Source organism: Phoenix dactylifera, chromosome 15 (assembly GCF_051530095.1).
Source record: "Phoenix dactylifera cultivar Ajwa chromosome 15, Ajwa_hap1_PhDact_Kaust_v1.1, whole genome shotgun sequence".
Lineage (NCBI taxonomy): Eukaryota > Viridiplantae > Streptophyta > Magnoliopsida > Arecales > Arecaceae > Phoenix > Phoenix dactylifera.
The window spans coordinates 23,162,666-23,188,332 of NC_143204.1; the positions used below are offsets into that span (position 1 = coordinate 23,162,666).

Sequence of the window (25,667 nt, forward strand, 5' to 3'; positions counted from 1 at the left end):
TATCCCTCTTCAATTCTCGTCTGAAGCTAGCAGAGCTTTTAAAAGTATCCTTCCTTCGATATTTAGGTATCCGAGCATTTTTATCAAAAAATTTGCATCAGTTTTCCACTAGCTCGAAAACAAAATAATGCTAAGTTACATGCACATTGGATGCAAAAGACGGGCGATTAGATGTCCTGATCTGGCCTATATTTGAACCTGATCATCTATTTCAATCAGAGGATAACGAGCATCTTCTTCTTTTTCCATTCCGCAGAAAAATCAACTAAAGTGGCTTGTCACTTCGTGTAAATATCACATGCTTGGATAGTAGTGACCGGTCAATATCATCATAAGCCTTCGAAAAAAAGAAGACCAAAATAACAATTGCCAATGCATAAAAATTTCAGGAATTGTATAAAGATTCAGTCAATACCTTTTAGTAATTACCCACAGTAACAAACTACTAAAGAAGATTGAATCATTTACGCCCTGCTTCTCGTATATTGTAATTTGAACATATAACTGTGCTTGAGCTTAGTGTTCAGCATCATGGTCATCCACCAATTTCCATTTCTTTCCATTCAACACTTCTTCCATGCACTTCCACCCAACTGCATCCAGCAACCTTCTTCAAACCCCTCTCTGAAATGCTGCCGTGTAGCTTGGCTGCATCACTCCATTTATCAGACGATGCAGACATGTTAGCAGCAAGCACATAGTTTGCTCCAAGATCAGGCTCCTCTCTGAGCAAAAGCTTCATCAGTTGATACAGTTCACCATCAACAGCAGTAATTTTACCATTTTTCCTACAGGCTCCCAAGAAAGACCTTAGTATAACACTGTTTGGAGCAATAGGCATGTTTTTGATGAACTCAAAAGCAGTATCTACCAATCCTGCACGTCCGAACAAATCAACCATGCAGCCATAGTGCTCAATTGTTGGTTGGATATTGTAAACATCCACCATCTTGCTAAAATAGTGCCAACCTTCATCTACCATACCCAAGTGGCTGCAAGCACTTAAGATCATGGAGAATGAAGTGCTGTCTGGTTTCAGACCACTGGCTTCCATTTGAGAGAATAGAGTGATTGCTTCTTTCCTATGGCCATGAGCTGCAAATCCTGAAATCATGATTGTCCATGACTGCAGGTTCCTATCCTCCATGGATTCGAAAACTTGGAAAGCTTCCTCTATGTGCCCACACTTAGCATACATGTTGACAAGAGCAGTTCCTAAAGCAACGTCCAATTTGATCTCATTTGTTGTTATGTACGAATGTATGGAACGACCAATGCTCGGACTAGTTAGATGGCTGGAAGCAGTGACAGAGTTGGGTTTAACATTTGCCTGTCTCATTTGTTGAAACACCACTACAGAATCAAGAGGGCGATCACTATAAACACAGAAGAACCTCCATGAATTTAGAGTTTGATGCATATGCTTTCTGAAAATTAAATTATATGGAAGCAGAACAAAGACAAAGCTATAGAGGTCTAGAAGTATAGAGCACACAGCAGAGGACCATAACTTGCAATAAGGAATCTAAAATTGTAAATGGAAAATAAATGAGAACTAATAGTTTACTCAATGCATCTAATGGGCACATAAAGAACCAATAAATATGCATATGAAGGTCAAGCCCTTAGATAATAATGGTTTCGGTTGTTAAAAAATTTCATGCCGCACAATTGCAAAAAAGTGCCGACGTCTTGATCAAATGAACTGTGGTTAGTAAGAAAGATTGGTTGCGCTTTAGCTAAATTTCATTTACCGAATCAAGAAATTAGAGTTACCTTTAAGAGTTGAGCATGCATGAGGTGTTTTCAGACACATAGTGACGACACACACTTTACATAGGCATATCAAAAACTAAATAAAACCAGCTCGCTTAAGTAAGTTTCTAACGCACCCACCAAGAAACATATCCCTCGATCATGGAGCTCCACAGGACGACATCATCTCTCGCCTCCATATCATCAAACACCTTCCGGGCGCATCCAATCATCCGACAGCAAGCATACATATGCAAAAGGGTGTTCCCCACATACAAATCCGATAAGAAACCCGACTTCAAAGCCAACCCATGAACCATCCCACCTGCTCCCAGCAAGGATGGACGCCCGCAGGCCTTGAGAACGAAGGGATAGGTGAAGTTATCCGGTTCGAACCCGGCTTGCCGGAGGGCCGAGAAAAGATGGATGGCTTCAACGGGGGAACTGGAGTTGGCGTAAGCTCGGATGATGGAGTTCCAGGCGAAGACGGGAGGGGGGAAGGGGAGGTGGGAGAAGATAGAATGGGCGTGGTGGAGGGAGAGCGAACAGAGGGAGGAAATGAGTTGGGAGGCGAAGAAGGGGTGGTGGTCGAAAGCGGTTTTGAGGAGCAGAGAGTGGAGTTGATGGAGGTGACGGAGAGTGCTCGACCGTTGGAAGAGAGATCGAAGATGGCGGGAGTAAGATGGCGCGCGAACCATGGACCAAGTGAAGGAAAAGGAGAGAGAAGGTTTGACCTCAGAATGGAAAGCCCAAAAAGACTCGGAGAAGGCTGGAAATCAGGTAATAAAATCGTTATGGAGGATGCTTGTTCCGTGGATGGAAAGATTTCCAAGGCCGGAACCAAACAAGGTAATAAAATTGTTGGGGGGGTGTTTGTATGAGTTGGATCGCCGATCCAAATCCGTCCCGATTGAGTTTTCGACTCGTGTCACCGAGCTTACCCAAAAAAAACCAAAAAAGGCCACCTTTCCCTCGTGCTCATATAGTCCGTCGTCGTCGTTCCGAGAGCAAGAGAGAAGGAGAAGAAGAGAAGGAATTCCATGCATGGAGAGCTTGTTCTCAGATATGGATCCTGAGCCATGGATCCCTTCGGATCATGACATCGAGCAGTACGTCTCTCGTTACTGGGAAGAGCCGGTTGGTGCTCGACTGTGAGGACCCGTGCGGGCGTGTATTTAGTCCCACATCGGTTATTCGCTGGGTAGATCTTGGGTACTTATACAGGATCAAGGAACCCAAATAATACCTTCCGACTAGCCATTTTGGGTGAGATCCTGAGTTGTTACAAATGGTATCAGAGCGGACCCGGCCCATAACCTATGTGGACTAGGGGATACTGCAGCACGGATCTATTGGGGCTGACCATGGGCCAATCGTGGTGTTTGTGATTAGATTTGAATAGATATGAACCCTAAGAAGGTAAACATATATTAAGTGATATGTTTATATTCCTATTTGATAACTCAGTGTGGCTTTTGTTGATCATTAATTAGCTTGCATTTAGAACTAGTTCCTTAAGCATGTTATGCTTTACTTTTTCTAGTATAAAATATTATTAATATATTCATCTAATCATAAGGCCCCTAAGTCTACAATATCATAATAAAAAGGTAAGTATATCTTGCCAGCATATTAACATCTCGATACCTTATTTTTCTTTCTGGCTCGGTGCATTGATTGCATTCTCTACCAAGTAGGAAGCTAGCTAATAGGGACTCGGCACGACGCTCAAGGCAGAAAAAGCAAGATTTTATTGATGAGCTTCGGCTGAAGGTAAGGAGCTACAATATCGTTTTTTTTTTTGGGTAAACTCATTGATCTAAAGTTTTGAAAGCTCAGGTAACCAAAAATCTAAAGTTTATTTTTATTCGATAGAATGTTTGGCTATATTATTTTCTTATATTTGTTTGCCACGATAATTGATCTAGAAATTATTATTGCCTATCTAATACTTGTTACTAAATGTTTCTTATCAGAATAAAGAATTACGGCTTGAGCTTAGAAGGATGCAAATCAAGCACAAAAAACTAAAATCCAAGCACACAGAATTATCTCAAAAAGACGGCCAAGTTGTCGCGGAGAATCTGATGGTTAAAGCTCAGGCAACTAATGCGGTAAACTTTTACTTGTCAGTACAAATATTACTTACAATAGATTTGTTGAATTCATATATAGTGAGTTTATACACTTTTTGATTAATTTATGGATATCTAATTAATAACTTTATGGGCTTTATGAAAATTGTTGTTATGAATGAACGAAATTTTACCTTATAAAATAAAGACTCCCCATTCTAGGAGTCTTCATAATAATTAATTTGGTATTTTATTTTTATATTTATATATGTTAATGAACCATCATTTATAATTAAAATTTTATATGGATAGAAGATTAGCTTAACTCTGCAGATTAATCACATTATTTTGTAAATTTTCCAAATGCTCTACTCATAAAAGCAATTTCCGTTATTTGAAGACTTAATTTAGTACATCAAGCATCAGGATATTTTGGATTGTTTTGAGATTTTTTCGAGAAGAATATGTTTTTGATACTTCTTACCTAAGACATAAATAATTTTAATGTGATTATTGTTCTTGCCTAAATTGCAGTTTCTTAACAAAAAATTAAAAACCTATCCATTTTCAGGGATTTACTTTGCAACCTTTTTCTACTAGTAGTTTTAATTCTATGTTTTTATATCATGTGTTATAAGAATTTTTATATGGATCAGTTTGGAAGAATATTATAAGTGATTTTAATCAAGAATTCTTGATGAATGAGGATCTAAACAGCTAATCCTAAATAGTTGATATAAAGCTATATAATGATATTTGTAGTTATGTCACACCTATCTCTCCATATGAAAACAGACTTGTTCAATTATTTAACCATTTTGAAATGCTCTTATAAGATGGGTTCACTTTTTGATGGGCCAGACGCCAAAGGAATTTTCCTGATTCTTTGGCTATTCATACTTATCTAATGAAGATTATGCATTGCAAGAGCGATCTTGGACTTCATGAAAAGTTGGAAAAAATGAATTGTTTGGTAATGCTTAGTAATTTTATTGATTTTGGTTAGCTTAATCTATGACTGACTGTCTTGTTCTTTTGCTCATTTATCTTTTAAGGTGGAGAGAAATAAAGATAAAAGACTGCATGGTCAATACTTCAATGCAAGAGCTGATTAACTCGGAGCAAATTCAAAAATCGGCATGTGGCAAGCCAAGCTGTGCGCAGTCTATGCCAAAAGATAGTCTTGATGGATTTGATTTTGGATTCAAAAACAAAAAAAAAGATTTTGGAACCTCATTTGATTGATAGAGATAAGCTAGTATAACGAAAGACTCTGTATACATGGTGCTTTTCAGTTCATCATATAAATAGTATTTTATCTTTAGGTCATTCCGATTCATGTTTGCTTCATGCCACTGTTTATGCAGGCTTGACATAATGCCAACACAATGGCTGCTGGTTCAGTATGCACCTATCTAAATACGCCAAAGCTTATATCATTGATGTGTTTCGAGCTAACTCGTATCTGCAAGATTCTTATCATTTAGCATATCCACAAAGGATGTGTTGCTTGGATTTGATCGAAGGAGTGAAATTTAACGGTAAGAACTGTCACTATATCACCAACTAGGATCCAATTTTTAAGAACGCCAGAAGGTTGATATGTACCTGATAGCTGATTGAATTTACATCCCTGAGAAATTAAAAATATCTGATGTTCCAGTGAACAACCAGAGATCTCTTCCGTCTATCATTTCGGTCCTTAAGATTGAATGGCTTTAATTGTCCAAATAAATATGTTGCTGTTTAGTGAAAGCAGCATGCATCAACGTTCATCTAAAATCCCAAACGAATGCTCGGTCTAGATCAACAAATTGCACCATTTGAGGGGCTCGATCTTATCTAGTTTTTTTATCATATGCCAAGCACGTGCTGATATATAAAATTTTCAGGAGGCTATACAACCCTCTTGAGAGTTCTGGTTCCAATATGCATAGTTTGGTGAAGGTAGAAAAGGACTGGTGGTGTCACTTCATAAGAAAAGTGGAAATTAGAATGATGGAATCATAAGAAGGCATAATAAGTATAGATCTGTTTAAAAACAAAGTTGAAATATTGAATCAGGTGAATCAGGGAAATTAGACTCCATCACCAAGCCAACAGGATTTAGCTCCACAGGAAGTTAACAGCATTTCTTGTTAGTGAAGGAAATTTATCTTATGAGCTATGAGAGCAAGATTTGGAAGAAAAAAGACGCTGGCAAAAAGAGCTAGATTTTACGGCTTAGGTCATGGTTGAAGAATACACTAAAAAAGGGCTTATGATAACACAAAAGGAATTAACTAGGTTACTTGCATATTCAATTATCTCAATTATATGTCATAACTTACTCCCCAACCAACCAAAAATAGGAAAGAAAAGAAAAGAAAAAAAGACATTGGTATGCCGATATTAACTTCAAACAGATACATGCGATTGGTCAAGGATAATTCTGAAACTACTGGACATTGAAGATTTTTTGCATCAATAATGGAAGTGGGATATAGAAATACAGCCACAGTCAATCAAAAGAAAAACAAAGAAAGCTTAACTGCAAACATTTTCAGAACAAACTGACAGATTAGTGAAAACAAAGAGAATAAATTTTCATGAGGCACAATATGGCTATTTGTCAATTTATAAAGTTCTCTCATATAAGATTCCTAGAGAAATCAAAAGCTATTACCAACACCTAAATATGGAGAGACCATGAATGAAGGATATCTTCAAGAGACAAACCAGAGCACGTATATGCCTTCAGAATTTCACAATTCAAGGAAGTAGCAAAAAAGAATATGCAGAACCCCTTAGAAGGCTGTAAACTAAGCACTTTGTCTGAAATCTAAACCTACATTACATGATCACGATAAGAGGGAACCTTACAAGAACATATCCTCTCATACAATATGAAAGCTAGTTCTCCATTTACAAACTTGCAGAGAATATGGGTTTATGATTGCAAAGAATGTCTAGAGCTAGATTATCAATCAAATATTTCATCAAATATGGAAAGCTTAAATATTTCATCAAATATGGAAATCTTACCTTGTTTTGAAAGAAAGCTATATCACTCGCATTTTTTTCTACAATCTGAAAACAATAAAGCACAAATTGGAAGCATCAACAGATGAAAATATACTAAAATTTTTGAGAAAGATTATTTTTACCACATACAAGTGATAGCATTCACAACTGAAGCAGTAAAGCAGATGAACGCTCCACCAGCCCCCTTGCAGCCACTATATGGACTGCACTAGAAGAATGAAAATCTAGCACCATTTCTACCCGAAAACAAGCTGTACTCTTCAATCTCTGTCTCTTCATTTGAGCATGCATGAGCCTGAGCTGCAGGTAACTTAGAGATGAATCCTCCCGTAGTGTCTTCTTTCAAATAAAGTGGATCCAGATTGATCCCTGCAGCAACCCCATCCACTGGACCACCAAAGTGAAATAACGAGAAGGATGGACTGCCATTATGTGATTTAGCAGCATTTTCAACACTTCCATTTTGTCCCACTGATGGTGTTTTTGGAGGAACATGTCTACTTGGAAATGACCTTTCCTGAGGACAGTTACCTTCTATCAGCTCGGCAACAGCACTGACCTCTTGGAATCCACATGAACCAAGATTACTGCATTGCTCCTTTGAGCTTGCATTCTTGACTCCATTAGCAGTCTGGTAAAAGGAAAGTTGGTTTCCATCAAATGCAGGAGCTGATAAAGGTTGAAGGGTACTGTACCGCATACAGAAATTTGAGGATCGGTTTGCATGTAGGTTGTATCCTGGATGGCTATGGAGTAAGTATTGGTTGGGCTGGTAAAATGGCATCAATTCAGTGGCGCGAGTAGGTGACCAAGAAGCTGCACTATGATTATGATACCCCATGGTTGGACAAGGAAAGAATGGCACATGGATGCTTTGGTTATGCACCGATAAAATGTGCGGCTGAGAAGGAGCCATATCAAATCCAAACCGACCATTATCAGAACTGTGGACAGCTTTTCTTGAACTTTCCCTCCAAAAGTTTGGCAGCAGCCAGCTCTCTGCTGCAAACCCTGTAGTTGTCCTGGTGAAAGATTTGCATCCATTTGTCTGGTGATTGCTTTCTGCAGATTCATCCAGAAATTTGCGAAAATTATTTCCATCGCATATTGATATATCTCTGCCATCAGATTGTTGGCTAGCATCTTCTGAATCTGAAATTGATGATGACTCTGCATTTTGAGCGCTTGGGGAACTGGTGCTGCTGTCTCCCTCACTAAGACATGATGAGCATTTATCCGAACTAGATGAGTTTGTTACAAGATCGCAAGTATTATTCATTGGAAATGTAGACATGGGACATGAGCCAACTTCCTCCTTTGCACCATTCTTTGAGTAGCAATCTGACTTTGCTACTGGGACAAATCCATTCTGACTACCATTGTGGCCACTTAAAACAGATTTATCAGAGTTCTTCCCGCCATTCTCATGAAGTTGACAACTACTCAAAGATTCAGCTTTTCCTGAACTTGCAGAATGCTCAGAGAAGCAGAGATGTAGTGATTCAAGCACACTACATGGTTGCTGGCATCCATTCTCATCTTTATCAAATCTAGTTCCTTCAGATGGATCAACCTTAGAAGTGGTTCCCAAAGTAAAGTCAGGATCAGAACTGCTTCCAGAGCACTTTGTATGTGCATTCAGCGGTTCCCAAACTTGTTTTGTATTGAAAACATCCTTGCCATGTGTACCTCCAACAAGCTTTCCCTTTGAAATGACAACAGTATCTGGCACATGGCAACCCTGTCTGTATTTAACACTTTGATAGAACGGCCTAGACATATCAGGTGTGCCTTTTGTTTTATGTGCAATCTTGATCTCACTACCTGATCTGACTGTAAAAATTTGATTACCATCCTTTCCTTTGTAATCAGCCTGTTGGTTGCAGCTACAGAACTGGAAGTCAAATCCATCTCGCATTCTGCTGTTTGAACTGTGGAGTTTATCACGGCCTTTCAGATTGCAATTTCTAGCACTGCCCTTGACAACCCTTTCTTTTGATGGCCTGGGAAGCCCAATCATGTCCCTAGATAGAGACAATGTGCATCCATTTGAATCAGAATCATGTTGCTGAATATTGCTAATGCAAGATTGGTGCTTGTCATACCAACTAGAAGCCTGATCCAGAAGATAATCTTTTCTGAATCTCAATTTCCTCCTTGATGATTTGGACTGCTCAAGTACAAAAGAGCCATTTCCATCCCTAGCACCAAGCTCTCCATCAATATAACATCGATGCTGTAGACTATCACTCTTCAGGTTCTTTGTACTGATATTGCCGCTTGAGGTTTGTTCATCTGTAACATTAGGAGAAATAGGCATATCTCCTGGTTCACTAACTGAATTCCCAGAGTCGAAAGCGGTGGACTTATCATGTGTACTTGTGAGCAAATCATTCGAAGAGCATGGTGAATCCTCACTAAGTGATTTTGGCTCAATAAGTTTCTTTTCTCTTTCCCTTTCCTTTCCTTTTAGCCTCTCTTTCCTTCTAAGTTTTTTTTCCCTTTCTTTTGTCCTCCTCCTCTCCTTGCGCTCTTCTTCTTCATGTTTCTCATTTTCTTCCTCCTCTAGAAGCTTGGTCTGTAAGACAACCAGATGATGTCAAAGAAATTCAACAGAAATGCAATGAACTCGCTGCTTCATTGGAATTTCTCCCTTAGTATTTATAGTGAAAAAGTTAGCTTCAATCTTTTAACCAGATAAATAAGAAAACAAGAAATTACCTGCTTTTCTAATGTAATAATCTCTTTGCAAGCAACATGAAGACGCTCTTCCAGCAATTTGAGGGCAAGACAAACAAACATACTGTGTGCATTTTGTCTAGCTGTACCTTCTCGGAAAGCCTTTTCTACCTGGAAGAATCTTAAAATTAGTTTCAGGATATTGTAACATGCATGATATGAAACGAAAAATTATAAAGTTGAGATCATGTTTGCTCCTGTTTTACTTTGTCCTTTTATTATTTTCCGAATGTATAATTTATACTCCTAAGATTTATGTACATGTGGTAACAACAGCAAGAGCGAAGGCAGAATGCTGCTGCCTCAATCAGCCAACACAAATTTTCAAGGGGCTCATAAAGCTAAAGAGATATAACACATCAACCTTATAATCAACAAGATCAAATCTACAAATATAAATAATGGACAGTAACTGATCAGTGTGCAACTTACATCATGGCTATAGTCCTGATTCACATTATAAAAATAAGAAAGCATAAAAATCCGTATATTTAAGTCATTGCTCGATCCTTGCTCGCTCACCATTTTTTGCTATCCTACTGGTTCTCCTAAGTCAGAATACAATCTCATTGGATTTGGACATTAAGAGAATGGCCGGGAATAAATAATAGCTCCTTGCCTGCTTGAAGACTCCATGGTCACAACTTTTTGCACTTAAGTTTCCTATCTGATATTGAAGGAGAAAATGATTATGACGTCCCATAAAATTTAAGGTTAACTTACAAATGTTTTGGTTGTTAAACTCCTTGAAAAGTTCGTCTGTTGTATGATATGCAGTATATAAGGAATGAGTAAATTAGTAACTTCAATACCAGTATTATATCTCACATTTGATAATAGTGCAAGTCACAAGGATTCTGCTTAATCCTTAGCCCAAACAGATATTATTTTTGCCCCTTCACCACTATCATCAACTCCTTAATGCTTGTTTTAAAGTTTGTACAAATGCATGATGTATTTCTCCATTTTAATTGATGTATTATTCATTTTAAGTCTTCAACTTGACAGACAAAAAAATTACTGGCAGAGAAAGCCACCATCTTCCACAACAATCAAAAGAATAAAGGTCAGGCCAGGTTACCAAAAGAACTGCCATCAAAATTCAAGTTTACACTTTCAGACAAAAGGAAACCAACAAGGTTAAATGTGTTCGCTGCTTGTCCTAGATTGCATATAATTATTCCACTTAAGATTTGAGACAATGTTGTGAAGCTTTGCTCCCTGAAAGGATCAAAGTAGCCATGTTATATCATCTGTTATAGTTCCAGCTGGCTTTTTTACATGTCTCCTTATTCCTCTACTCCACATTCCTTGCACCATTTCCTTGATAAAACCTAGCTGAAGCCCTTAGAAATCTAAATCGGAATAAAGATGCCTAGAAAAGATCCGTTCAAACCTACCAATCGCAGGAAGTGAATAAATAATGCTTGCCACATCATAGTAAAATGGAAGGAGGTTAGCCAAATATAATTTCCATCATACATCAATGGTATTGTACAATGAAGGGATTTAAGCAGGGTGCATTATTGAGGTCATCACTATGGAAACACATCCATCAGCATATGTTGATTTAAGCATGATCCAAGTCTATCAACATAACATCGGATCCATTCATGCATAACATTAACCAATGAACCTCAATCCATACATGTAGGTTGGCAGTAAAAGTTAAGGGTATAATATGCCAAAGTTTTTGAAAACTTCGCAATCAGTTCAAAAGAGCCACATTTACATCAGAAAGTTATTCATCATGTATCTGATCACTGTGCAACTGCATGTAGGTCAGCACACTGACCTATTTACCATAAGGGTTAGGTAGCCAGTATTATCTAATCTAGACAACTATAACAGCGATGTCATGCATCCACAAGTCAAAATGTGTCTTATTTTCGGAAATTGTGTAGCTAGTTGTCAAGCCGATAACAGTATAAACTATAAAGTCTGTAAGATGATGCAGTGAATGCATAGAACATGCTATTGCTATAAAATAACAAAAATAATAATTACAAAGTAGAACAGGCATCTGTATATTCAAAATCTGGTTTAAAAGCAATTTATCGTTAATCTTAACAAAAAATAACCTACATAATCAGTTCTTTGTCATGATGTTCTGCTCTTGAAAAGTCTAAGCCCTCAACACAAGTCAAGGTCTGACACCTTTCTTTGGCCACACAACACCAAGAGATGTTGGAGGAACTTTTATAAATGTTTGGGCTAGAATATCAGGGATTGACAAAGTGGAGAACAGGAGTTGGGGAAGAAAAAGACATTTTATTGATTCTCCAATCAGCATATTCAAATCCATGACAAATTCTTGCTTTGCAGAGAACTCAATGCAGTAGACTGATGGGAGAGTCTAAATTAGATATTCAAGCTGTACCCTATTTTGCTTCATGAAGAGGCTAGAATATTTTAACAGAGTATTATTGTAACACTACTCATATAATTGTCCAACCGGCAATAGTTTGCTGTTCACAAAGTTTCTCCAACTTACACCACTGAGATGCCAGTACCAGTCCCAGTCCCAGTCCCAGATGAAAAAGGTGGCAGGATGATGTTAAGGTGACAGTCACAAAAAATATGTCAAACTATGAAATGGATCCAAATTCGATACACAGCGAACCCCTAAGAGATGGGATGAGAAGGTTGATGGCTATGACAATGAATAGTTTCTTCATTCAGGCATATCAAAAACAGCCTCATAACAATATTTTTGCCAGATTACATACAAAATACAAGGTTACTGTGATGGTAAAAGTAAAATTTTCTGAACCTGCAAAATATTTATAAGTGGGAGAATAATGTAACATGTAGAGAGAAGAACAAGCTGGTGTGCTCAAGATACCTGTTCTTTGAATATTACTGCTGCAGCATCTAGAAGGAATTCTCGTGCAAGCTCAGGACTCTTCGCATGCTTCTGCGGACGGATTTCATCATCATTAGGTTCATTTCCATCCTTGTCCATAGCATCATCATCCTGCTCTAGCAAATCAACAAAAGTTAGATTTGAAAAATTACACATTTTCACATAAAAGTCCACTGGTAATATTAATGAAAATTCTGCTATACTATAAGTAGCAGTCCTCATTTGCAAGTACCTCTTCTTCCTCAACTTCTTCAGCATGCTCAAAAAACCTTCTGATACTTTCCCCTTTAGTTATTGTTACAAATCCATCCCCTACTATTAGCCTGCGATGGATGCATGGTTGTCCCTTCAATGCATGTGCCTTTACACAGAGCTCAGTGCAACAGCCATCAACCTTCCAAGCCCTCAGTGTAATAAAGCATGCACTCAAACTACCAAGATCAAGTCCATTCACCTGCACCTTTTCATTAATCCCAACATCTTTGAAGTCTAAAATGTCTGATTTTCCTTCTCCTGTTCCAATTGCCCATTCAAAATGATGATATGTTCCAATCATGTCCACAAATGACTTGTGCCAATCAGCTTGGACAGTGTCCTCTGATACCTGAAAGTGATATAACAAGAAGTCCAGGTCATCTGGCGGCCCATCGAGGAAAAGTTTTTCTTTTTGCAATTCTCATCATGCTTCTGTAGAATAAATCATTTATCTCTTGAATAACTGCCGGTTAAATTGTTAAAGTTGATGGATAGGCCAGCAAAATTTAGGCATGCATCTTTGACAACACTGGCAAATGCAAACCTCATATTGGAAAGCTGTATCTGCAACACAAAACCAACTAGTACAGCGGGGTTCCCTTCGCATGCGCTTTAGTTCCTTCAACTCTTTGAATTCACGGATGACATTTCTTCGGCAATCTCTGCAAAACCTCTTGCTGTCAAACCTGTGAAAAGAAAATTGGACTCACAGAAATGTAACTCATTCTAACTATTATGTAAGTCATAAAAACTGAAACAATAGACCAACCATGCCAGCTAAGAGAATATTAACTGGCAGTAAGAGACTATGAACCATCTCAAGACTTAACATCTAGAACCGAATATCTTGATCCGAGCTTCATCATTGTTAGTTTTCAAAACATCCAATATAAATAATTTTTATCATGAAGACATCCAGAATGTGCATCTAATGTCAAAGAAATTGATCCTCCTATCTACATTAACAAGGGAATAAAACAAGTGATACCGAATTGTTCCTCCTATCTAGACTAACAAGGGAATATAACCAAGTGATACCCCATTGATTCTCATAGGTAGGTCAACTTATAAATCTGCCAGCATGGGTTGCAAGCCAAAAAGTTTCTGGTGTTCATCCTAAATTCAACAGTCCAACTTCTTCAGCAAACTCAATAGGATAAGTAAGATAGAGTAAAATAGTACGAATGAAAGATAATATGATAAGTTGGTCAAGAAGAAAATTAGACAGCAGCAACCAACTATAGCGAGTCTAATCTCTTGATCTTGGCAATACACTGATACTGAAATAAGATATAATTCCTGAAGAAGATTATAAAGTAATAAAGAACTTGGATTAGCACCAACGTGAGACAACTTGAAACTGATGCTTCATATACATCTTCTACTTTTGCATATCTTGTATTGTGGATTTCAATAATCCAAAGTTGTAAGGAATCAGGCTATACAAGCAGAAACTACATATTGCAGCTTCTCTTAGGAAGGAAGCCAAGAAGCTTGTTCTTTCACAACTTCAATTGACAAACTCAAGGAGACAATAAATTTTGAATTATGGATGAACAAACTACGGCCAGTTTCTTGCTATGTTCACTCTCGATTAGTCTTTAAGGAGAGGTTAGTAGACATCTTTGGATAAAAGAATATGGATGATGATGTAAGTTCATGAAGGAAACACAACTACCATCCGCATAGCTTAGAACATGTCAAAGTTTACCAGCTTTTCTTGACAAAGAAATACTCCAAATATAATAAAATGAGAACCATTTAGTGCACAATATAGTAATGCATGCTTCAACAAATTATTTGAACTTACGTTTCCAATCCTCTACATGGAAGATCTTAGAAGGGGGGAAAACCAATCTTAGAATTGATGTGAAATTTATGCAGTCAAGGAATGAGGGCAAAAAAATGTTGCATACAGATTCTAAAGGATAATGTTGATTTAGGAGATGTTAGGAATTTATAAACCCAACCAAACTCATAAGAGATCATATTGAATTAGGAGATTTGCTTGTGGCAGGTTCTACCAAATTAGGCACAAATCCACCATTGGCTTCAATCCAAGTTTTATTGTAGCTACACAGGACAGTGCTTGTTATACAGGAACCACAATGGTACCTTCAACCAATCACATTTCCAGTGACTTAAAACCATTGAGAAGTAGGAAATGGTATAGCTTATCTTATATTATTGCCGATGGAAGAAGATCTACCTATGGGTAGCTCATCTATTTTCTCTTTGTACTCAATTCAAACTTACACCTTTTGTATTTGCCTACTTCCAGATTTTGTTGTCATCTAAGGATTGGAAATAATTTGGTCTTTTAGTTACGACAACAGTTATTATCAGTGCTTGTATATGATCTGATGTAAGATCAACTGAAGTTCCACTAACTCTGATGATTAAAAAATTTTGGTTTTTTAAGCAAGTAATCATTTTTGTGATGTGAAAAAATTCACACTATCAATCGCATTATGTAGCTCTGTTCAGAAAATGACATTGACAGAGTTGAGAAAACTACGGTACTTGGAAAACAAAATGATGGAAAAAATGTTGAAAACAACAGCCAAGCTTTGAAGTTCCTAGTTATATGTATCAGCACAAACATAGCAAGTAGCAGCGATGGACTCAAAGGGACCACGGATCCAAACAATTTGATAGTAACAGGCATGAAGGCACCGCAGCTCCTCTCGTTCAGAATAAATCGTCTCAATATCATTGTCTTTGAATGTCAGAGGTTCAACAAGTAATAACCACATAAATTTGATTTGATGAGAGCAGTTTAGAAGGTAATCTCAAAGATGTTATAATTGTCTGGTCTGTACATCAACTATTTCAATTTGCTGCTGCCTTCGGTTGACTTGATTGTCAGTTCTAACAAGAAGGTTCTCTCAAAATGACAACAGTACTTTATTAGAATACATGCGCCTATATTCACTGTATCCATTTCTCATTGCTCTGCGAACCTCAGACAGCTCAAAAATTATTACTACGACAATGTGTCTGAGACAACAGTCCTGAGTTTGAAATTAATAAATTGTAAACATTTGCTATAAACATTCTTAATATAAAATTTGCTGTGACAATATTCCAAAGTGCCTGTATGCTTGCACCGTCAGTAGCCGCGCCAACCCCAAATTCATAGAATGCAGTCCTTTATGTTTGACATTCTACGATAAAGTTTGTGCAGCATAGAAGACCCACAGCCCATCTAGTATGACAAAGAGCACTGAGGATCAAGGATATCTAAGACTTATTGTTCAACTGGCATAGGCCCAATTTTTGACATGAACAAAGGGAATTATGTGACTGAATAGTTGATTTACTTCCAAACATTCAAAGATGTCAAGACAGAATATCTGATCTAAGTGTTCTAAGGAACAAGGACAACTAAGACTTATTGTTCAACAATTTACATTACGAAATGACATTAGACACAAGTTTTATGAAGGGATTTATGTGAGTGAATGGTTGATTTGCTTCCAGATATTCAAAGATGAGAAGATAGAATACATGATCTAAGTGAAGTTTGAGCTCCAAAATGCAAGTGCTTCACTGACTGTTGCAGATCACCTTAGAGAATTAACCAATTCAAACAATGTTGAGTACAAACCAGCTACCAGAATAGGGTTCTATAATGTGTTCGTAAAGTGAATAAATTTAGAATTTTTTTAAAGCTAGATAACTGATGACACATATGGGATTTCAACATAAAATGCATGCTTTTACATACCCGTTTGTAGTTATATGTATTCCTCCCTTCCCCGTAAGAAAGTTTAAGGTGAAGAGTTATCAGTTCAATCCTTACAGATGAAATTAATAAATATTCGATGAGAACAGTAAACCCCCTCAAGCCTTCATGGATTTGATGAACTTTTAAATTAACTCTCACACATCCTTAAATCAGCCAAAACTTTGCAAACATTGTCTAAACAGAGTAGCACTTCTAAAAAGGTTCAGTTCTGATTGTCATAAAAGAGTAGGTTATCTCTATTTTCTAGAGCATATTCTTAATAATTAGCCAGATTTTTATACTGAATGTGTGCTCAAAATATATCCTACCAATACCTTGACATTTAATTCCTCGCTGCCAATAGAAGATTTTCATGAGGTCCTTTTCCACTCTCAGTCCTCTGTAAATTATTTTATTGAATGGTTGAAATTTGTTAATTCTGCAGCAACCTGTTTTGAATAGTAAAAGTTATCTTTCCACCTCATACCATGTAGGCTTAAATAAACAGGAATGACAGGATACTGGTAATAACATCTACTATGATAAACTACGAAATTCTTCAACAGGAATTCCTTGTTTTCTCTTTCTTTTCAAGAAAGACTAAAGAGCCTCTGCCAATTCCTTAACTTGGACACAAAGGTTTCAAAAACAAAAGACAGTTTTGTGGAGTCCTGACTTCACTTCATAAAAGCCTCCTCTTACAAAGACAATTGCAAAAGCAGTGAGCATTTACCTTGAAGCTTGCGTAGACAACCTTGATAGATAGCTAAATGGAGTGCATCTAATGTTCCATTGCCTTCTCCAAAGTGTTACTAGCTCGGAGATAAGATGCATTCTTTCGAGGCCTTAAGTTTTGCTCTTTGGCATTCTCCTTATATTTCGAGCAACTAAGAATGGAACCTCCAGTTCTATATGGCATATTATTAGTAATAAATTTTTCTCACGACCAATTTTGAAGAAAATGCACGTTCTTTGGTAGGATGAGGAAACAGATTGTATCAACTCTCTTGAATGCCCTTTCATGGGTACAACAACGACGAACCAAGCCCCTTTTTCACATTTCTTGCAATGAATGAATAAAGAATTTTTGGCAACTAACTTATTCTTTCTGCTTATAACAGTAGGTTCACTGTCATTGAACACTTATCCTTTATGCACATAAAATTTCTTAAGGAATTAAATAACTTAATGCAAAGAATATAACACAAAATAAACTCACCTGAACGTAAGTCTATCCATGAAATCCTCCTCCTTCATCCTTAGAAGAGATGATCTAGTTTCGTCACCCAGCACAGACCAGAAATCCACTAGGGTATCACAAGAAAGTCTGGCAGTGTGCAAAGCACAGGTTTCACGAATTCCATGCCCTCTGCCATAGTTATCCATCCCATGACTAATCCATCCCCTGCCTCCCCCACCACATGCATTAGGGTAAAGCAGTTCACGTTCACGTTCCCTTGCTCGGGCACTGTCAAAAACCTACACAAACCAATATTGCCAACCCCAATGATCAGATAACTAGAACAGCCAGATTGTTATCGATTCCATAAGGTGGAGACTCTCTATCATTTAACTAACAATAGTCATGAAGCAGGATTTGGGAGCAGCTCCAGGACAAACCATAGGCTTCATGGGAAAAATTATATAATTTAGCAAAATGATATGAATCAAAAGGAAGGAATGCATGAAACAGAAGAACTAAGTAGGACATCAGAAATTGAGAAGGCTTAAGAAGTGCCAAAAGTAATATGAAAAGAATGGAATGCTGCAAGATCACCAATACAGCTTACAACATGAAATTAGAGAATAGAGGTACCTCATATGCTTAGGTGGAAAAAAAAACAAGAGTCAGGGTAGTGTGTTATCGCTTACATTCTGGAGAGTCTTCAGTGACCTTGCATTTATAAAGCAGTCAAGAAGTGTTAGTCTACCATCCTTGGTTGCTGCCAGGCCTCCCCAAGGATGCATAGACAGATCCTGCGCTTCATCTAATTTGCTATCATTCTGAGTCTTGGAGGTCCCTATTTTATTAGGAAGGTGCATACCCACACCTTCCTGCTGCAATGACTTCCCATACATGACAATCTGTGTGAACCCATCGTGTAGCAAACCATTGCACCTGGAACAATAAAGGTTCTTGCGAGCTTGCTCAAAGAGGGTGTGCTTATCTATCCTCAGGAGCTGCTGCCGAGCCTGACGGGGTAGCTCACTCCATAACTAATTCAAATGCATAAAAAACCCAATCAAGATTAGTTTTCTTCCTCATACCGCAATCCTTTAAACATAGAAAATCACAAATACAAATTAAATTTTTCAGTGAAGAACATGAACGAGAACAAATCTCTTAAATTACAGAATTCTCCATTGTTTCTTAAATAGGACATGAATTATGCCAAAACCCCATTCTTGAAGTAAGATTGGTACATTATCACGTTAAATTCTCAGGAAGCACATTTTTAAGTAACTGAAGATACTTTGAAAAAAACACAGCAGGATGATTCCATGAGTTTGGAATGGCTAAAAACAGGGAAAAAACTCAAAAAAGACAATTTAAAAGTAAAGTACAGGCTATCTCGGCATAAGTATTCACTTCAACAAGTGAAAAATGTGATTTGACCAAAATTCCATCCAAAGATGCTAAGATGCTCGAGCTGCTGACTAGAATCGTAACAATGAAAAAAACTAAAGAAACTACATGGGAACATTAGCTTGTCCTTTCCAAGATATTTCGGACCGTGTCAAAAATTAAAACAAGAAAATAGGATAAAACAAGGTAAACCTGTTTTAATATCTAAATGTACCATCAATCCAGCGGCAAATCCTATCAATACAAGAAAGGACCGCAACCTAGATCTACCAAATGAAGAACTCGAAAATCCAATCAAGACCGCTCATGAAACCGATCAAGATCCGATAAAAACCAAGAAAGACCCAGAAACCACGAAGAATCCAATCAAAAGATCGAACGAACAGTCGCTGATCGATCGAGGGCGACACCTTCTGGAGCTGATCGATGGTGATGTCGTCCCGGTGCTTGGACCAGATTCCGTTGGCGGACGTGGACCCGGCAGCGGCGTGCGGCGGCGGAGCATTGCCGAATTCTGTGTTCCTCTGCAACAGGCCTGGCATCTTCTCTTTCTACCCTCAGCAGCGGCTCGTCGATCCCTCCCTTCTCGAGCTGCTATCCATCCACTGCGGGGGAAGATCACCGACGTCCGGTGGCGGCGGCGATCGGAATCGCTATCGGCGGCCGCCGGGTTCGGATCGGAGGAGGGACGGGTACCGGATTGGAGTCGGCGGCGCGAGCGATCGGATTCGGGGGTGAACGGGGATTGGGGGGTTGGGGCCAGAGACGACGGGAGGAGGTGGACGAAGGAGGGTGGGGGGGTTTTGTTGGTGAGATTTTCTCTCTCGCGCGACTCTTCTATCGTACTAATATATGAAAGACCGCCACCGTGGCGGAGGGCGCTGGGTTAAAAAGCTACGGGGGTTATATTCAAGCGCTGCCATTCCTCTCTTCGCATGTACTTGAATGTAAATATTATTTCGACGAGGAGATCTTTATAAGTATGACTTATGAGCGAGACCCTTGTACCTTTTGTAGAAGGACTGATATGCCATTGTAATTTCACGAAGAGGTGTTCTTTTTTGCAAGGAAGTTCACACGCAGCATACCCCCGGTGAGAGAGAAAAACGAATTCAAGCGGGATAGTTTTGGGATTCGCAGCGAATCGACGCCGGTGGAGATGGCGGAGTATGGTTTATTCGGTGACCGCATCGAGGGCTCTATGAGAAGAGAGGTTTGTGCTAGCGTGCGCCGACGGTCAAGTGGACCCAGGAATACGCTTGATTCTACATGCTGGGATCGCCGAGGTCGGTGGGGGTGCACGTTAGTCACTGCTCGTGCCGTTGGGTTCTCGCATGAGAAAATGTCGGCTTACATGCGAGGGACCGCATCACGCAACGAGCGCCGGGCAGCGGTGACGTGACGTGTCAACCAGAGATGAAATCTTGTGCGCGGATATGTTTTCTAATGTTATGCGAGCTATTAGATCGACCGTTGATGATTCCATGTGAGATATCAACCAATGGCTGAGATGAGCTTAGAAAACAAATGGACGGATGATCTTGTCTATCTCATATTAATTTCTATGCAACTAGTGTGACACCGTATCTTCCCGGCAGTAACAGATTCTAGGAGCATGTACAAATGCAATGTCAAAAAGCATACCCACTTTTCACAACACCCGAGCTCACACCCACACACTAACGACGCGCGGGGACGATATGCGGCGGTTTGGAAGCGTGTGCGTCATTGGTATTTCTGGTGTTACATTTGGGGAAATGTTAGTGGGGCCCACCATAGCGGCTCCACTACGGGGTACGTGTCTGAACAAGGATGCAGGAAGAGAATGCCGAAGGCCAAAAGCTAATCCGCACCATCTCGCAAATGAGATATTTTCAGGCTTTGGATCATCTCAGCCGTCCAAACGATTGGAAATTCAGGTAAAAAAATCATAACCGTCCAACGGAGTAGGAAAAAAATCTTTTATTTGACAAAGAGACCCCTTTATGTCTACGTTCCTACGCATTCGTCTAGATGAAGCTTACAATCGAAAAAAAAAAAGGTTTGGTTAAAAATTTCCCAAAATTTCTTTTTTTTAACCCAAAACCCCTCGAATATTTACCCCAAACTCCCTCATTACAGCATCTGACGGTCTCGTCCGTATCTAAATTTGGCCATGTAGTAGGTTATTCGTTCAGGTGACGAATTAAACCCCTGGACTTTCTTTTCTTCTCCATGATTTCCCATCATCATGAATCAACAACTTGGACAACCTATCCGACTTTGAAGTATCTCGGGCAAGTCTGGGTTTGGATTTTAAGCTTGATGGACTAAGCCGGCCATAAAATATGAGCCCGCCTATTAAAATAGGATAAGCTCGGCTGCTCGGGTTTAGTTCAGCCCAACTTGAGTCCGCTTCAAAACAGCTTTGTCTAAGTCGAATCTTGTATAATATATAATGTATTCTTATGCTTTAATAATCCGGTTTTGGTGACTTGAAAAAAAAATATATACTAATATTTTTTTCATGCACCGACACTCTTTATAAACACAAGTTCAATGAGCCTTATGAATCCATTTCAAATGTTTAATCTTTCTGAGTATTTTTTATATTTTTAAACTTAAAAAATTCTAGAAAGTCCAAAGTCCAGCTCGAAAGCCCGAAGCCGGAGTAATGTCCTCTTTGGGGGAGCTGTTGACAGTAGAGCTGTTGGAAGTAGAGCTGTCTGAAGTAGAGCTGTTATAAAAAGCTGTTTGCTGTTTGGTAACTGCATTCGTAAAGTGCTGTGGTACTTTGTTTTGTGTTTGGTAAACAAACTGAGTAAGTACTTTTATATGACAAAATTACCATAAAGGACATTGCATAGTATTATACAACAAAACATAATAAAACATAACATAAATTAATACATAAATATACGATATAGTATAATATTATTGTAATATAAAATAATATTATGTTAATATAGCATAATAGTAATATAATTATTAGAGTAAATTAATATTTGGTAATATACCATAATATTAAATTATTTAACATAACATATTAATGTATTATGATATAATATAATATATATTATATTTATAGTATAATACAATAATAAAAGTATAAAATATTATAATTATTAGTATAAATTAATTTCTCATAATATAACATAATATTAAATTATTTAAAATAACATATTAATGTATTATAATGTAATGTAATATAATACAATATTTATAGTATAATACAATAATAAAGGTATAAAATATTGTAATTATTATTATAAATTAATTTTTCATAATATAACATAATATTAAATTATTTAAAATAATATATTAATGTATTATAATGTAATGTAATATAATATAATATTTATAGTATAATACAATAATAAAGGTATAAAATATTATAATTATTAGTATAAATTAATTTTTCATAATATAACATAATATTAAATTATTTAACATAACATATTAATGTATTATGATATAATATAATATGATATTATATTTATAGTATAATACAAAAATAAAGGTATAAAATATTATAATTATTAGTATAAATTAATTTTTCATAATATAACATAATATTAAATTATTTAACATAACATATTAATGTATTATGATATAATATAATATGATATTATATTTATAGTATAATACAAAAATAAAGGTATAAAATATTATAATTATTAGTATAAAATAATTTTTCATAATAATTTCCCATAATTTCTCATAAAATAATTTTCCGCGGTCTAGGGGCTCTTCTTCGTGGTCCACGCTCGAGGAGGACCTCAGCGTGGGCCGCGAGGTTGATAAAAAAAAAACAATAGATTAATTTTGGAAGGTATAGAAAAGGATTAAAATTTTTTTCTTCTAAAATGTGGTTCAAGAGATGCATACAAAAGTTGAAAAGAAAAATATCTTTTCTTACGGAAGGGAGTTTGACGGCTCGGGTTCTTGGCTCCAGCAGATTTTTAGGTTTATAAAGGGACAAATTATGTAATTATGTTATTTTAATATAGGCATTTTTGTCAAAAATACAGCTTTCCGAAAAAGCTGAAACAGCTTCCTCTCAAAAGCTCCAAATTGGAGCTTCTTCCCAAAAGCTATTTTTAGCTTCCCGCAAAAGCTGAAACAGCTTTTTGAAAAATTTACCAAACACAGTTTTTCATTTAAAAGTATTTTTGGAGGGCCAAAAAGTGCTTTCTGGCCCTCCAAAAGCTCCCCCAAACAGGGCCTAAATAGTCAGCTCTGGCCAACTTGGGCATGACAAGTAGGCCCAAAAGCCAGGTCAAGCTAGGTTCGGGCTTCACTAATTCTAATTTTATCTTTGGTTGAGCACGGCCTGCCTGTTGAACAAGTCTAGTTAAAAGGTTTTGAGAATCTCAAAGTAGGCCCTAGTATTTTCCTACATTTCTTCTTGTGTCTATATTATGTTTTATATTTTAGTAGTATGTCATAAATTGTTAGCATATGATAATCTGTGATATGATACTGCTAACTATGTTGCGACCCAACATCAAATTATGGTAGAACTGATTCTTGGGTAACTAATGAAAATAGTTTAACCTTTTTTATTCATTTCAAAATTTTTATATATAAATATTCAAATTAGAGATATCATCTATAATTTTTAAATAATTCATAGCCACTCAAATAATAAATATTATCCTCAATAATATTAAAAAACTATTATACCATTCATGGTGATATATTTTGAAACTAAAAATTATGGTAGCTAATTTTCCATGATCATGGATAGCCAAATTTGATGCTTATCACATTTCATAGGTGATTATGCTTTGTAGACACATCCCTTTATATTTATATGATATGTCTGGTCCTGGTAATACATACTGCAACTAATTTGATGATCATGCTCACTCAATGGGAATAAATTTGAGCACATACTTTGCTATTCATGATTAGGCTAGCTTGGCTAATAAAGGCCCTTAATCATATTTTGTGTAGTATTGCTTTATAAATATTTTGTGAAGTAAAGTATTGCCATGTATTTTGCATATAACTAATTAACTAATTTGTGAGGTCTCGCACTGGCAATTTTTAGGGCCCTAGTGTACAAGAAAAATGGTATTGATGGCAAAAACTCAAGACTATTTTTAACTTGCCAAGGGGGATTCGCAGAACATACTCAGTATTTGGATGTATTGGAAAATCATCACATATCGTGAATTTAAACTAATTTTGACGTTGTAATGCAGGGTGTTTGGTTAAGCAATGGAATCTCAAAATGGTCCTAAAATTACGAAACTGAACATATATATGTTGAACATAATTTTTTAAATTCATATTTTCTCTTTTATCTTCAAATTTTTCCATTTTAAATCTCTCCCCCCTGACAACCGCACACTTTTCATGAAATCTTAATTTAAAATTCTAAAAAAATAACATTTATGAAAAATGATAACAGGGATTTTTTAAAGATTTACAGCCTTCATATATAACCCATCTCCTAGGCTAATTTGCACCCATGATTAAAGGAAGAGTGTGCACAAAGCAGCGAGCAGGGTTTTGCTTGGTAAGGTGCCTTGTGAGTGATTAATTAATGAATTCTTTCAGATGTTGACACAAGGTATGCACAATAGCTAGGAAATTTCAATTTAGATTGCTTATAGATATACCGAGGGACGTCGTTGAATAATTTTTTTTTTTATTGAGATGCATAAATATTTTCTCCTATGCGCAGGTTTTGCTCATGAGCAACTCGATGTCAGCAATAAAAATTTACTAATCCACTCCCTAAGTCCTCCCTTACTTTCTTTTTGGTATTGATATAGCTGTTTTTTCTATGCCCAGACTCTAGTACAAGCATACAACTATCAATAGAATAACAATACAGCAAGCAGCTCAAACCATGCCGAAATGGGAATGCATGTATGAGGTATACAAGTGATACAAAAGTATAGCTAGTTATAAATTCATGTTATTTTGCTTTTAGTCCACATTTCGAATGCAAGAATGCTAAAAAAAATCCACCCCCTATTTTCTATCAACATGTGGCATTTTTTTAATGATAAATTCTTCAATTTGTGTGTTTTCCTCTTCACCTTATCCATGATAACTATTGGTGCTTCACTTCATTTTTCAAGAAATTATTACATGCAATGTGTGCACGGCCATACTGATGCACGCCACTAATCACTGAGATATGCGAACGTGGATTCCATTTATCGCATGCTCATCTTAGTAATTAACTTACCGCAATACACCACAATGATTGGCGACATGCACTAGGCACTAGTATAGCCGTGCATGCAGTGCACATAATAATTTTCCTAAATTTTCAAAGTAGAATCTATTGTAAATCCACCGATTATGATTAGTGTTAGTGTGAGGATCCGTACAGACGTATGTTTAGTCCCACATCGGTTATTCATGGAAAAGATCTTGAACACTTATACAGAATTAAGGAGCTCAAATAATACTTTTTGGTTAGCTATTTTGGGTAGCTTCCTGGATTGTTACAAATGGTATCAGAACAAACTTGGCCTATAGCCTATGTGGACTACGGAACGCTACAACATAGATCAATGGAGGTTGACCACGGGTCTATCATGGTGCATGTGATTAAATTTGAATGAATTTAAATTCTTAGCTTGACAAGAAAAGGGCTTAAATGGGGAGAATATGTGAAGACTCGTGTGGGCG

The 25,667-nt window shown here is 37.1% G+C and overlaps 2 protein-coding genes across 7 annotated transcripts; both read right to left on the reverse strand.

The window, feature by feature from the left end:
* Positions 1–350: 350 nt before the first annotated feature.
* On the reverse strand, positions 351–2,698 carry LOC103705791 (pentatricopeptide repeat-containing protein At5g48910-like). The gene is made up of 2 exons (XM_088711326.2): positions 1,897–2,698; positions 351–1,376 (listed from the first exon to the last, which is right to left on the reverse strand). The coding sequence occupies exons 1-2, from the start codon at positions 2,451–2,453 to the stop codon at positions 536–538; spliced, it is 1,398 nt and encodes a 465-aa protein (XP_088567452.2). The 5' UTR covers positions 2,454–2,698; the 3' UTR covers positions 351–535.
* On the reverse strand, positions 1,259–19,978 carry LOC103705790 (uncharacterized). Of its 6 annotated transcripts, XR_015973436.2 has the most exons (10): positions 19,442–19,978; positions 18,317–18,661; positions 17,664–17,923; positions 13,259–13,400; positions 12,692–13,063; positions 12,439–12,570; positions 9,576–9,704; positions 6,984–9,432; positions 6,855–6,899; positions 1,259–1,376 (listed from the first exon to the last, which is right to left on the reverse strand). XR_015973436.2 is itself a non-coding variant. In XM_008789645.6 (8 exons), the coding sequence occupies exons 1-8, from the start codon at positions 19,571–19,573 to the stop codon at positions 7,063–7,065; spliced, it is 3,882 nt and encodes a 1,293-aa protein (XP_008787867.4). In that variant the 5' UTR covers positions 19,574–19,978; the 3' UTR covers positions 6,936–7,062. The 6 variants fall into 6 exon arrangements, 4 of the variants coding, with proteins under 4 accessions (XP_008787867.4, XP_038990290.3, XP_038990292.3 ...); XR_005515197.3 differs by lacking the exon at positions 1,259–1,376 and having other exon boundaries at positions 6,786–6,899; XM_008789645.6 differs by lacking the exons at positions 1,259–1,376; positions 6,855–6,899 and having other exon boundaries at positions 6,936–9,432.
* Positions 19,979–25,667: the final 5,689 nt, after the last annotated feature.